Here is a 14,836-nt window from a genome sequence, read left to right on the forward strand (position 1 = left end):
ATTGAAATGAACGATTCAGGGATGTTTAGCATAGTCACAATGTTGTACAACCACCACCCCATGCAGTTCTGTAGTATTTTCATCACCCCAGAAGAAAACTCCACACCCATTAAGCAGTTTCTTCCCATTTCCCCATCTCCCAGCCCCCGGCAACCAACAATCTGCATCCCGTCTCTGGGTTTACTTTTCTGAATATTTCATATTAATGGAATCGTACCTTTTATGTCTGGCTCTTTCACTAGCATAATGTTTTTGAGATTCATCTACATGTGTCAGCACTTCATTTTTTTATGTCTGGATAATATTCCATTGTATGCATATATACAGTTTGTTTCTCCATTCATCTGTTGGTAGACATTTGGGCTGTTTCCTTCTTTGGGCTATTGTAAGGAGTACCGCTGTGGACATGCGTATACATGTATACATTTGAATTTTTTATTTTTTTATTTTACTTCTTTAGTGTTTGTCTGTGTTGGGCCTTTGTTGCTGCACGTGGGCTTTCTCTAGTTGCAGCGAACGGGGGCTACTTTTTTTTTTAACGTTTTTATTGGAGTATAATTGCTTTACAATGGTGTGTTAGTTTCTGCTTTATTAGAAAGTGAATCAGTTATACATATACATATATCCCCATATCTCTTTCCTCTTGTGTCTCCCTGCCTCCCACCCTCCCTATCCCACCCTTCTAGCTGGTCACAAAGCACAGAGCTGATCTCCCTGTACTATGTGACTGCTTCCCACTAGCTATTTATTTTACATTTGGTAGTGTTTATATGTCCATACATACACTACCACTCTCTCGCTTTGTCCCAGCTTACCCTTCCCCCTCCCCGTGTCCTCAGGTCCATTCTCTAGTAGGTCTGCGTCGTTATTCCCGTCTTGCCCCTAGGTTCTTCATGACCTTTTTTTTTTTTTTTAGATTCCATATATATGTGTTAGAATATGGTATTTGTTTTTCTCTTTCTGACTTACTTCACTCTGTATGACAGACTCTAGGTCCATCCACCTCACTACAAATAACTCAGTTTCGTTTCTTTTTATGGCTGAGTAATATTCCATTGCATATATGTGCCACATCTTCTTTATCCATTCATCCAATGATGGACACTTATGTTGCTTCCATCTCCTGGCTATTGTAAATAGAGCTGAAATGACATTTTGGTACATGACTCTTTTTGAATTAGGGTTTTCTCAGAGTATATGCCCAGGAGTGGGATTGCTGGGTCATATGGTAGTTCTGTTTTTAGTTTTTTAATGAAATTCCATACTGTTCTCCATACTGGCTGTATCAATTTACATTCCCACCAACAGTGCAAGAGGATTCCCTTTTCTCCACACCCTCTCCAGCATTTATTGTTTGTAGATTTTTTTTTTTTTTTTCCTTTTTGCGGTATGCGGGCCTCTCACTGTTGTGGCCTCCCCCGTCGCGGAGCACAGGCTCCGGACGCGCAGGCTCCGGACGCGCAGGCTCAGCGGCCATGGCTCACGGGCCCAGCCGCTCCGCGGCATATGGGATCCTCCCAGACCGGGGCACGAACCCGTATCCCCTGCATCGGCAGGCGGACTCTCAACCACTTGCGCCACCAGGGAGGCCCTGTTTGTAGATTTTTTGATGGGCCATTCTGACTGGTGTGAGATGATACCGCATTGTAATTTTGATTTGCATTTCTCTAATGATTAATGATGTTGAGCATTCTTTCATGTGTTTGTTGGCAATCTGTATATCTTCTTTGGAGAAATGTCTGTTTAGGTCTTCTGCCCATTTTTGGGTTGGGTTGTTTGTTTTTTTGATATTGAGCTCCATGAGCTGCTAGTAAATTTTGGAGATTAATCCTTTGTCAGTTGCTTCATTTGCAAATATTTTCTCCCATTCTGTGGGTTGTCTTTTGGTCTTGTTCATGGTTTCCTTTTCTGTGCAAAAGCATTTAAGTTTCATTAGGTCCCATTTGTTTATTTTTCTTTTTATTTCCATTTCTCTAGGAGGTGGGTCAAAAAGGATCTTGCTGTGATTTATGTCATAGACTGTTCTGCCTATGTTTTCCTCTAAGAGTTTGATAGTGTCCGGCCTTACATCTAGGTCTCTAATCCATTTTGAGTTTATTTATGTGTATGGTGTTAGGGAGTGTTCTAATTTCATTCTTTTAAATGTAGCTATCCAGTTTTCCCAGCACCACTTATTGAAGAGGCTGTCTTTTCTCCATTGTATATTCTTGCCTCCTTTATCAAAGATAAGGTGACCATATAGGTGTGTGGGGTTATCTCCGGACTTTCTATCCTGTTCCATTGATCGATATTTCTGTTTTTGTGCCAGTACCATACTGTCTTGATTACTATAGCTTTGTAGTATAGTCTGAAGTCAGGGAGCCCGATTCCTCCAGCTCCGTTTTTCTTTCTCAAGATTGCTTTGGCTATTCGGGGTCTTTTGTGTTTCCATACAAATTGTGAAATTTTTCGTTCTAGTTCTGTGAAAAATGCCATTGGTAGTTTGATAGGGATTGCATTGAATCTTTAGATTGCTTTGTGTAGTATAGTCATTTTCACAATGTTGATTCTTCCACCCCAAGAACATGGTGTATCTCTCCATCTATTTGTATCATCTTTCATTTCTTTCATCAGTGTCTTATAGTTTTCTGCATACAGGTCTTTTGTCTCCCTAGGTAGGTTTATTCCTACGTATTTTATTCTTTTTGTTGCAATGGTAAATGGGAGTGTTTTCTTAATTTCACTTTCAGATTTTTCATCATTAGTGATAGGAATGCAAGAGACTTCTGTGCATTAATTTTGTATCCTGCTACTTTATCAAATTCATTGATTAGCTCTAGTAGTTTTCTGGTAGCATCTTTTTTTTTTTTTTTTTTTTTTTTTCGGTATGCGGGCCTCTCAATGCTGTGGCCTCCCCCGCCGCGGAGCACAGGCTCCGGACGCGCAGGCTCCGGACGCGCAGGCTCAGCGGCCATGGCTCACGGGCCCAGCCGCTCCGCGGCACATGGGATCCTCCCAGACCGGGGCGCGAACCCGTATCCCCTGCATCAGCAGGCGGACTCTCAACCACTGCGCCACCAGGGAGGCCCTCTGGTAGCATCTTTAGGATTCTCTATGTATAGTATCATGTCATCTGCAAACAGTGACAGCTTTACTTCTTCTTTTCCAATTTGGATTCCTTTTATTTCTTTTTCTTCTCTGATGGCTGTGGTTAAAACTTTCAAAACTATGTTGAATAATAGAGGTGAGAGTGGGCAGCCTTATCTTGTTCCTGATCTTAGTGGAAATGGTTTCAGTTTTTCACCATTGAGAATAATGTTGGCTGTGGGTTTGTAATATATGGCCTTTATTATGTTGAGGTAAGTTCCCTCTATGCCTACTTTGTGCAGGGTTTTTATCATAAATGGGTGTTGAACTTTGTCCAAAGCTTTCTCTGCATCTATTGAGATGATCATATGGTTTTTCTCCTTCAATTTGTTAATATGGTGTATCACGTTGATTGATTTGAGTATATTGAAGAATCCTTGTTTCCCTGGAATAAACCCCACTTTACCATGGTGTATGATCCTTTTAATGTGCTTCTGGATTCTGTTTGCTAGTATTTTGTTGACGATTTTTGCATCTATGTTAATCAGTGATTTTGGTCTGTAGTTTTCTTTTTTTCTGACATCTTTGTCTGGTTTTGGTATCAGGGTGATGGTGGCCTCATAGAATGAGTTTGGGAGTGTTCCTCCCTCTGCTATATTTTGGAAGAGTTTGAGAAGCATAGGTGTTAGCTCTTCTCTAAATGTTTGATAGAATTCGCCTGTGAAGCCATCTGGTCCTGGGCTTTTGTTTGTTGGAAGATTTTTAATCACAGTTTCAATTTCAGTGCTTGTGATTGGTCTGTTCATATTTTCTATTTCTTCCTGATTCAGTCTTGGCAGGTTGTGCATTTCTGAGAATTTGTCCATTTCTTCCAGGTTGTCCATTTTATTGGCATAGAGTTGCTTGTAGTAATTTCTCATGATCCTTTGTATTTCTGCAGTGTCAGTTGTTACTTCTCCTTTTTCATTTTTAATTCTATTGATTTGAGTCTTCTCCCTTTTTTTCTTGATGAGTCTGGCTAATGGCTTATCAATTTTGTTTATCTTCTCAAAGAACCAGCTTTTAGTTTTATTGATCTTTGCTATCATTTCCTTCATTTGTTTTTCATTTATTTCTTTTTTTTTTTTTTTTTTTTTTTCTTTTTGCGGTATGCGGGCCTCTCACTGTTGTGGCCTCTCCCGTTGCGGAGCACAGGCTCCGGATGCGCAGGCCCAGCGGCCATGGCTCACGGGCCCAGCCACTCCGCGGCATATGGGATCCTCCCAGACCGGGGCACGAACCCGTATCCCTTGCATCGGCAGGCGGACTCTTAACCACTGCGCCACCAGGGAGGCCCTTCATTTATTTCTGATCTGATCTTTATGATTTCTTTCCTTCTGCTAACTTTGGGGGTTTTTTGTTCTTCTTTCTCTAATTGCTTTAGGTGTAGGGTTAGGTTGTTTCTTTGAGATGTTTCTTGTTTCTTAAGGTAGGCTTGTATTGCTATAAACTTCCCTCTTAAACTGCTTTTGCTGCATCCCATAGGTTTTGGGTCGTCATGTTTTCATTGTCATTTGTTTCTAGGTATTTTTTAATTTCCTCTTTAATTTCTTCAGTGATCTCTTGGTTATTAAGTAGTGTATTGTTCAGCCTCCATGTGTTTGTACTTTTCACAGGTTTTTTCGTGCAATTGATATCTAGTCTCATAGCTTTGTGGTCAGAAAAGATACTTGATATGATTTCAATTTTCTTAAATTTACCAAGGCTTGACTTGTGACCCAAGATATGATCTATCCTGGAGAACGTTCCATGAGCACTTGAGAAAAATGTATTCTGTTGTTTTTGGATGGAATGTCCTATAACTATCAATTAAGTCCATCTTGTTTAATGTATCATTTAAAGCTTGTGTTTCCTTATTTATTTTCATTTTGGATGATCTGTCCATTGGTGAAAGTGGGGTGTTTAAGTCCCCCACTATGATTGTGTTACTGTCGATTTCCCCTTTTATGGCTGTTAGCATTTGCCTTATGTATTGAGATGCTCCTATGTTGGGTTCATAAATATTTACAATTGTTATGTCGTCTTCTTGGATTTTTTTTGTTCCCTTGATCATTCTGTAGTGTCCTTCTCTGTCTCTTGTAATAGTCTTTATTTTAAAGTCTATTTTATCAATATGAGAATTGCTACTCCAGCTTTCTTTTGAGTTCTATTTGCATGGAATATCTTTTTCCATCCCCTCACTTTCAGTCTGTTTGTGTCCCTAGGTCTGAAGTAGGTCTCTTGTAGACAGCATATATATGGGTCTTGTTTTTGTATCCATCCAGCCAGTCTATGTCTTTTGGTTGGGGCATTTAATCCATTTACATTTAAGGTAATTATCGATATGTATGTTCCTGTTACCATTTTCTTAATTGTTTTTGGTTTGTTATTTTAGGTCTTTTCCTTCTCTTGTGTTTCCTGCCTAGAGAAGTTCCTTCAGCATTTGTTGTAAAGCTGGTTTGATGGTGCTGAATTCTGTTAGCTTTTGATTGTCTGTAAAGCTTTTAATTTCTCCATCAAATCTGAATGAGATCCTTGCTGGGTAGAGTAATCTTGGTTGTGTGTTTTTCTCTTTCATCACTTTAAATATGTCCTGCCACTCCCTTCTGGCTTGCAGAGTTTCTGCTGGAAGTTCAGCTGTTAACCTTATGGGGATTCCCTTATGTGTTATTTGTTGTTTTTCCCTTGCTGCTTTTAATATTTTTTCTTTGTATTTAATTTTTGATAGTTTCATTAATTTGTGTCTTGGCGTATTTCTCCTTGGTTTTATCCTGTATGGGAGTCTCTGTGCTTCCTGGACTTGACTAACTATTTCCTTACTCATATTAGGGAAGTTTTCAACTATAATCTCTTCCAATATTTTCTCAGTCCCTCTCTTTTTCTCCTCTTCTTCTGGGAGCCCTATAATTCAAATGTTGGTGCATTTAATATTGTCTCAGAGGTCTCTGAGACTGTCCTCAATTCTTTTCATTCTTTTTTCTTTATTCTGCTCTGCAGTAGTTATTTCCACTCTTTTATCTTCCAGGTCACTTATCCGTTCTTCTGCCTCAGTTATTCTGCTATTGGTCCCTTCTAGAGAATTTTTAATTTCATTTATTGTGTTGTTCATGATTGTTTGCTCTTTAGTTCTTCTAGGTCCTTGTTAAACGTTTCTTGTATTTTCTCCGTTCTATTTCCAAGATTTTGGATCATCTTTACTATCATTATTCTGAATTGTTTTTCCGGTAGACTGCCTATTTCCTCTTCATTTGTTAGGTCTGGTGGGTTTTTACCTTGTTGCTTCATCTGCTGTGTGTTTCTTTGTCTTCTCATTTTGCTTAACTTACTGTGTTTGGGGTCTCCTTTTCACAGCCTGCAGGTTCGTAGTTCCCGTTGTTTTTGGTGTCTGCGCCCAGTGGCTAAGGTTGGTTCAGTGGGTTGTGTAGGTTTCCTGGTGGAGGGGACTAGTGCCTGTGTTCTGGTGGATGAGGCTGGATCTTGTCTTTCTGGTGGGCAGGTCCACGTCTGGTGGTGTGTTTTGGGGTGTCTGTGGCCTTATTATGATTTTAGGCAGCCTCTCTGCTAATGGGTGGGGTTGTGTTCCTGTCTTGCTAGTTGTTTGGCATAGGGTGTGCAGCACTGTAGCTTGCTGGTCATTGAGTGAAGCTGGGTGTTGGTGTTGAGATGGAGATCTCTTGGAGATTTTCACCATTTGATATTATGTGGAGCTGGGAGGTCTCTTGTGGACCAGTGTCCTGCTGAACTTGGCTCTCCCACGTCAGAGGCACAGCTCTGATGCCTGGGTGGAGCACCAAGAGCTTGTCATCCACATGGCTCAGAATAAAAGGGAGAACAAAAGAAAGAAAGAAAAAGATAAAATAAAATAAAAATGTTATTAAAATAAAAAACAAAAAATAATTACTAAAAAATTTTTTTCAAGTAATTAAAAAAAAAGAAAAAGAAAGGGAGAACAGCCAAACCAAAAAACAAATCCACCAATGATAACAAGTGCTGAAAACTATACTAAAAGAAGAAAATGGACAGACAGAACCCTAGGACAAATGGTAAAAGCAAAGCTATACAGACAAAATCACACACAGAAGCATACACATACACACTCACAAAAAGAGGAAAAGGGGAAAAAATAATATATCTTGCTCCCAAAGTCCACCTCCTCAATTTGGGATGACTCGTTTTCTATTCAGGTATTCCACAGATGCAGGTACATCAAGTTGATGGTGGAGATTTAATCCGCTGCTCCTGAGGCTGCTGGGAGAGACTTCCCTTTCTCTTCTTTTGCTCGCACAGCTCCCGGGGCTCAGCTTTGGATGGGGCCCCGCCTCTGCGTGTGGGTCGCCTGAGGGCGTCTGTTCTTCGCTCAGACAGGACGGGGTTAAAGGAGCCGCTGATTCGGGGGCTCTGGCTCACTCAGGCCGGGGGAGAGGGAGGGGTCCGGATGCAGGGCGAACCTGCGGCGGCAGAGGCCGACGTGATGTTGCACCAGCCCGAGGCGCGCCGTGCGTTCTCCCGGGGAAGTTGTCCCTGGGTCCCAGGACCCTGGCAGTGGCGGGCTGCACAGGCTCCCCAGAAGGGAGGTGTGGATGGTGACCTGTGCTCGCACACAGGCCTCTTGGCGGCAGCAGCAGCAGCCCCAGCGTCCCACGCCCGTCTCTGGGGTCCGCGCTGGTAGCCACGGCTCGCACCCGTCTCTGGAGCTCCTTTAAGCGGTGCTCTGAATCCCCTCTCCTCGCACACCAGGAAACAAAGAGGCAAGAAAAAGTCTCTTGCTTCTTCGGCAGGTCCAGACGTTTTCCAGGACTCCCTCCCGGCTAGCCGTGGCACACTAACCCCTTCAGGCTGTGTTCATGCCGCCAACCCCAGTCCTCTCCCTGGGATCCGACAGAAGCCGGCACTTGAGCAGACAAGCCTCTCAGGCTGGTGAGTGCCGGTCGGCACTGATCCTCTGTGCGGGAATCTCTCCTGTTTGCCATCTGTACCCCTGTCGCTGCACTCTCCTCTGTGGCTCCAAAGCTTCCGCGGAGGCTACTCTTCATTGTGGTGTGTGGGCTTCTCATTGTGGTGGCTTCTTTTGTTGCGGAGCGCAGGCTCTAGGCACGCGGGCTGCGGGCTCAGTAGTTGTGACACATGGGCTTAGTTGCTCTGCGTCATGTGTGATCTTACTGGACCAGGGCTCAAACCCGTGTCCGCTGCATTGGCAGGCGGATTTTTAACCACCGTGCCACCAGAGAAGTTCCTGAATTCTTTTTAATATGTGCCTATGAATGGAATTTCTGTGTCACATGGTAATTCTTCTTAACTTTTTTTTTTTTTTTTTTTTTTTGATACGAGGCCCTCTCACTGTTGTGGCCTCTCCCGTTGCAGAGCACAGGCTCCGGATGTGCAGGCTCAGCGGCCATGGCTCACGGGCCAACCACTCTGCGGCATGTGGGATCTTCCCGGACCGGGGCACGAACCCCTGTCCCTTGCATCGGCAGGCAGACTCTCAACCACTGCGCCACCAGAGAAGCCCCTCTTCTTAACTTTTTGAGGAGCTGCCAAACTGTTTTCCGCAGCAGCTGGACCATTTACATTCCCACCAGCAACGTATGAGAGTTCCAATTTTTCCACATCTTCACCAACACTTGTTATTTTCTGTCTTTTTTGTCTTGTTTTAATTCTAGCCATCCTGGTAGATATGAAGTGGTACCTCACTGTGTTTTTAATTTGCATTTCCTTAATGACCAGTGATGTTGAGCATCTTTTCTTGTGCTTGTTTGGCCATTTATATATCTTCTTTGGAGAAACAGATGGTATTTTTCACCTATCAAATTAGCCGACATGATTTTAAAATGTTTGTGTTATGTAATATTATAGAAGCTATTTTAAGTGAAAAATGCAAAGTGCTAATTGAACAGTGTGTGTGCTGCCAACAGTAAAAAAAAAAAACTATATATGTTTTAAAATAGGGCTCTTTTTAGCTCAGTTTTGATTGAGGCATGAAGACAACAGATGTTATATTCCAAAGTGATTTGTCGGACACAGTACCATAAAGAAATTTCAAAATAGATATCTGAGAAGCAAACTCAGCTACACTGAATCAGATCGTTAGAATTAGAGATGATTTTTAGATAAAGCTGCTTGCTAAATCCTGGTTAGAGGAACTTGACGTGAATTTCCTGTGTTGGGGGCTCAGCACATCCTCAGACATCAATACAACAAAACCAGAAACCTATTGGGGGTGAAGAGAAATGAACTGATGTTGGCTTCTCACCTGAGAATCAAAAGGGCAGAAGAAGGGCTGTGGCTAGTTACGGAACCAAGGACATTTGCTTCAGTGTTAGTATCTGTTCTGATGGCAGAGTTTGCTCAGGCAATGTATGTTTGGGTAAGAGAGCAATAAAGATCATCTTAGATCATGTCCAATGGGGCTATCTAGGAGGATGGACAGATCTCAGCAGAGGAGAAGCTAGAGGTAGAACACAGGACCCTACATTGCTGAGGTGGGAGTCTAGACCACCTGGATAGAATGCATTTGCCCAGTTTATGGGAACTGCAGATAAGAGACTCCCAAGGATGGGAAGGGGGGTGGTCCTCAAAATCACCGTGCAGCCACACCATGATAGAAGGAGTCAGCTCAGAGCACCCTGCTCTCTCACCAAGGAAGAACTTCCCTGCCCCATTCACTTGTCTCTTACCCTCCTTTGGCTTTAGTGAGGTCTTTACAGAGGGTAAGCTGGGGAAGGAGACCAGTAAGGAAGAGCTAAGAAGATTTAATGCAAAGGCAAGTGACCCTCCCACAGGGCCACCGGGTTGGGGGGTGGGTTCTGCATGCAGGCAGGGAAGCTTCAATTGTAGAAGGGGCCTGAAAATTCTAATTGCTGAATTGAGACTGTTTTCAACTTCAGCTGTCTAATAAGACTTCCAATTAACCTAAGAGAGCCCAGAAGTCTTGGGGCCTGCTCTGTTTTGTAACCAATGGCAGGGAGTGGACCAGTCCTCCCTATAGATTTATTTATTTACTTACTTACTTATTTATTTATGGCTGAGTTGGGTCTTCGTTGCTGTGCGTGGGCTTTTCTCTAGTTGTGGCGAGTGGGGGCTACTCTTCATTGCAGTGCGCAGGCTTCTCATTGCAGTGGCTTCGCTTGTTGTGGAGCGCAGGCTCTAGGCATGCGGGCTTCAGTAGTTGTGGCGCACTGGCTTAGGTGCTCCACAGCATGTGGGATCTTCCCAGACCGGGGCACGAACCCATGTCCCCTGCATCGGCAGGCGGACTCTCAACCACTGCACCACCAGGGAAACTCTTCATGGTATCTACTTAACCACAAAAGTTTTTAGTTTTGATGCAGTGCAATTTACCTGTTTTTTTTTTTCTTCTGTTGCTTGTATTTTTGGTGTCATACCTAAGAAACCATTACCTAACTCAAGGGTCGTAAAATGTATGCCTGTTTTCTTCTAAGAGTTTTATAGTTTTAGCTCTTACCTTTTTAGGTCTGTTATCCATTTGACTTAATATTTGTGTTTGGTATGAGTCAGGGGGTCCAACTTCATTCTTTTCATGCAGATATCCAGTTGTCTCAGGGTATTTATTGAAAAAAATGATTCTTTCCCAATTGACTTGTCTTGGTACCCTTTTCAGAAATCAATTGACAATAGATGCTTCGTTTATTTCTGCACCATTAATTCTATACCTTTAGTCTATAAGTATCTTATACCAATATTATATTGTTTTGATTATTGTAGCCTTTTAGTAAGTTTGACGGCAGGAAATCCTTCAACTTTGTTCTTCTTTATCAAGATTGTTTTAGCTAATTTGGGGTGTTTTTGGTTTTTTTATTTTTATTTTTATTGCTGTACGCAGGCCTCTCACTGTTGTGGCCTCTCCCGTTGCGGAGCACAGCTCCGGATGCGCAGGCTCAGCGGCCATGGCTCACAGGCCCAGCCGCTCCATGGCATGTGGGATCTTCCCGGACTGGGGCACGAACCCGTGTCCCCTGCATCGGCAGGCGGACTCTCAACCACTGCACCACCAGGGAAGCCCTGTTTTAGCTAATTTGGATGCCTTGGCTTTCCATATGAATTTTAGGATCAATTTCTGTAAAAAGAGCCAGTGGGATTTTGATAAGGATTGAATTGCATCTGTAGATTGATTTGGGAGATTATAAACATTTTAATACTAAGTCTTCTGATCAAAACATAGGATGTTTTCATACCTTCCTATGATTTTATGTTGGCTATAAGAAAAAGTCTAACCTCTGCACTTGAGTTTTGAGGTCCCTTCCAATTTGAGACCACCTAATGTATTTTAATACACATATTCTTTATTTTGGCCATGCCAGGTTTTCCCATGTTCTCAAAGCAGAATAGACCCTCAGTAAGGCTTGAATTCAAGAGGAAAAATAATTATGCATCTTTGCATCCCAAGCACCAAACTAAATACCAAAGAAGGTTTCCTCGCAGTAAACATTTGCTACATTGAGTTGATCAATCAAGGCTGAGATAAAATGACATTTTAAAATTGAAGGTCAGCTCAGTTCCATCTGCTTCTTTAGAATCTTCCCCAGACAACTCTCTAACCCACAGTTCACCAGCTTCTTCTGAATATCTGTGGCACATGATGTCCTGCATTTTTTTTTTTTTTTTTTTTTTTTTGCGGTATGCGGGCCTCTCACTGTTGTGGCCTCCCCCGTTGCGGAGCACAGGCTCCGGACGCACAGGCTCCGGATGCGCAGGCTCAGCGGCCATGGCTCACGGGCCCAGCCACTCCGCGGCATATGGGATCCTCCCAGACTGGGGCACGAACCCGTATCCCCTGCATCGGCAGGCGGACTCTCAACCACTTGCGCCACCAGGGAGGCCCAGATGTCCTGCATTTTTGATACAATATAAAATATGTGTTTCTTGTCTCCTGCCAGTGAAGCTGAAAGCACCTTAATAGCCAAACACATAGTAAATGCTGGACAAATGCTTGTTGCCTTGATTTGGGTTGTCAGGTGTTTCCTACACATGCACTAACACTCACCTGTTCTTGCCTCCCCAGGGGATGTTCTGGTGTTCCTGGATAGCCACTGCGAAGTGAATAAAGTATGGCTGGAGCCCTTGCTGAATGCCATTGCCAAGGACCCCCGAATGGTGGTGTGTCCACTGATAGATGTCATTGATTATGTGACCTTGGAATACCAGCCCTCTCCTGTTGTCAGGGGAGCTTTCAACTGGTATCTGCAGTTTAAATGGGATCATGTTTTCTCGTATGAGATGGATGGACCAGAAGGACCCACTACACCTATCCGGTGAGATTTCTTCTGGTAATGGAAAAATAGCATATAGGTATTGGGAGTAGGGGGAAGCTTTCAGAGATTACGACTTTGATTTCATGAGCTTAATGAAGAGAAATATTTTATTATTTATCTTGTTTCTAAAAGTCTGTAATAATAGAATGTGGTAGGTTTTGTTTCTTTAAGTTTCACTCACTGGAAGTGAGCATCTCACCCCAGTTCAGAATACCACCATGGTTAGTATCCCTCTGATTTCAGAGGTCCAGCTTTAAAATGTGGACTTGGTTCTCAGGAACAAGTTGCATGTTTGTCAATGATCAAAATACTAGCACTGGGCTTCCCTGGTGGCGCAGTGGTTGGGAGTCCACCTGCTGATGCAGGGGACGCGGGTTCGTGCCCCGGTCCGGGAAGATCCCACATGCCGCGGAGTGGCTGGGCCCGTGAGCTATGGCCGCTGAGCCTGCGCGTCCGGAGCCTGTGCTCCGCAACGGGAGAGGCCGCAACAGTGAGAGGCCCGCGTACCGCAAAAAAAAAAAAAAAAAAAATACTAGCACTGTGGATAGCCCAGAAAAAGTCGATGTCTTTGCCAAATTCATGTATAAAATATTTATCCAAGTGCTTCCATCTGTAACTTTATAGGTTGAGATGAATGTGATTTTCCTGGAATATCAGTCTTGGAAAATATATTTCTAAATGTGAGAATAATTTGAATGTTACGACTTCTAACTGCACTTATGAGGTTATTTCTCAAGAGACGTCCTCCAGGTCACTCCCCACATTTACTGATAACTTTGACACCAGGCTCACTTCTCTTTTAATGTTAACCTCTTTGTTTTACAAACCACATGAGTCAATTTTCTAACACTATAGCCTAGCAAGTCCTTGACCTTTGCCTCTATTTTAATTTAGCTAGAGCTGTGTGATCTTGAACGAGTTACTTAACCTCTCTGCACCTTATTTCTTTATCTGTCAGTCTGGAGAATAACAGTACTTCACAGGGCTGTTATGAGAATTAAATGACGTGTATCAAAGCTTAGAACAGTATCTGTCCATAATAAGTGCTGGATAAATGTTAGATATTTAATATTATTCCTACAGCCATACCCTGGATCTTCACCTTCTAAATTACCAGGTATCCCTCTCCTTGGCCACAACCCAGGACCCTCCTGGCTCTTTCCTGCTTTGCTCCCCCCACGCCCACCCTTGGACATCATCCAGATGTCCAGTTCTTTGATTTCTCTTTTTACCCCTCACAGTTTTCTTTCTGTTTCTGTGGTCTAGACTTTCTGATCTATAAATTCTCTTCTCTTCTGCCACATCCCACTGCACTTCTGCCACGAGAGCCCTGCAAAGCTCCAACTCTGGTTCAATTTCACCATCTATTTCCTTTGTTCCTTTAAGAGATGTGAATTGATGCTTCTGCACATTGATGGTCTCCAGCCTCATGCTGCCTTGCAATCCCTTTATCCACTCATTCCCAGAAGTGGGTATTCCCATTCCACTTTATTACTTCCCATTAGCCGCCCCTGCCTTGAACCCCTACTCTTAGTAAGCAAACCGACCTCTTAAATCAAGGATGAAATAAAGACTATCTAAGAATTGGGAGGAATGATTGGGAAATTATATAGTATCAATACTTTATGCCAGAACTGTAATGGACTATTATGCAGCCATTAAGCATGACCACATATGAATACTGTATAGCCATCTTCCAGATCTCCCATCGCCTTCTCTAATCCAGTGATTAACCAGCTCCAGGAGACCCATCGTTTGTGATGATTCTCATATCACATCTGTCCATCTCTCTGACAGTCCTCATGGCCCAAGCCATCACTGCTCCAGGCTTAGACTCTACACCCTAAGGGACAGTCTGGCCTACAGCTTCTCCTCTTCATTCCAATCTCTCTGTTGCTACGTTAATTTTCTTAAAACCCCACTTTGCACATGTCACCCATCTTGCTTATTGTCTTTCCACTGCCTTTAGGATAACATGCAGATTCCTTCGTATAACTTCCACTTTGTATGACTCTGATATTTCCTCTGCCCCAGCCATCACTTGTTAGCTGTTTAGGGCTGCCATGTACAGCTGCACAGGCTGTGCACTGCACATTTCCAGAAGGCAGTATTCACAAAGACTATAGGTAATTAGCATCCCTGGAGTTGTGCATTAAGGCAGCCGTTAGGGGACTTCCCTGGTGGTCCAGTGGTTAAGATGCCGCGCTTCCATTGCAGGGGGCACAGGTTTGATTCCTGGTCGGGGAACTAAGATCCCAGATGCCACATGGTGCGGCCAAAAAAAAAAAAAAAAAAAAAGGCAGCCCTTAGCTGGGCCAGTTACCTCTCTCAGCTTCAGTATCTTCATCTGTAAAATGATGATGATAATAATAATACCTACCTCTCTGGATTACTGAGGGCCTTACATGAGCCAGTACTTGTAAAGCACATAACTTAAAGGCCTGACACAGAGGAAGTGATCAGTATAAATGGTAGCTATTGTT

At 43.1% G+C, this 14,836-nt stretch overlaps 1 protein-coding gene across 1 annotated transcript in view; it reads left to right on the forward strand.

Annotated features, from left to right (window-relative positions):
- Positions 1-14,836, forward strand: part of GALNTL5 (polypeptide N-acetylgalactosaminyltransferase like 5) — a 71,011-nt gene that overhangs the window by 31,854 nt on the left and 24,321 nt on the right. The window contains exon 5 of the mRNA XM_060108416.1: positions 12,104-12,353. Within this exon, the coding sequence (XP_059964399.1) occupies positions 12,104-12,353 (250 nt within the window). The remainder of the gene's footprint in view (positions 1-12,103; positions 12,354-14,836) is intronic.

Source organism: Mesoplodon densirostris, chromosome 9, assembly GCF_025265405.1.
Source record: "Mesoplodon densirostris isolate mMesDen1 chromosome 9, mMesDen1 primary haplotype, whole genome shotgun sequence".
In the NCBI taxonomy this organism is placed as follows: Eukaryota; Metazoa; Chordata; class Mammalia; order Artiodactyla; family Ziphiidae; genus Mesoplodon; species Mesoplodon densirostris.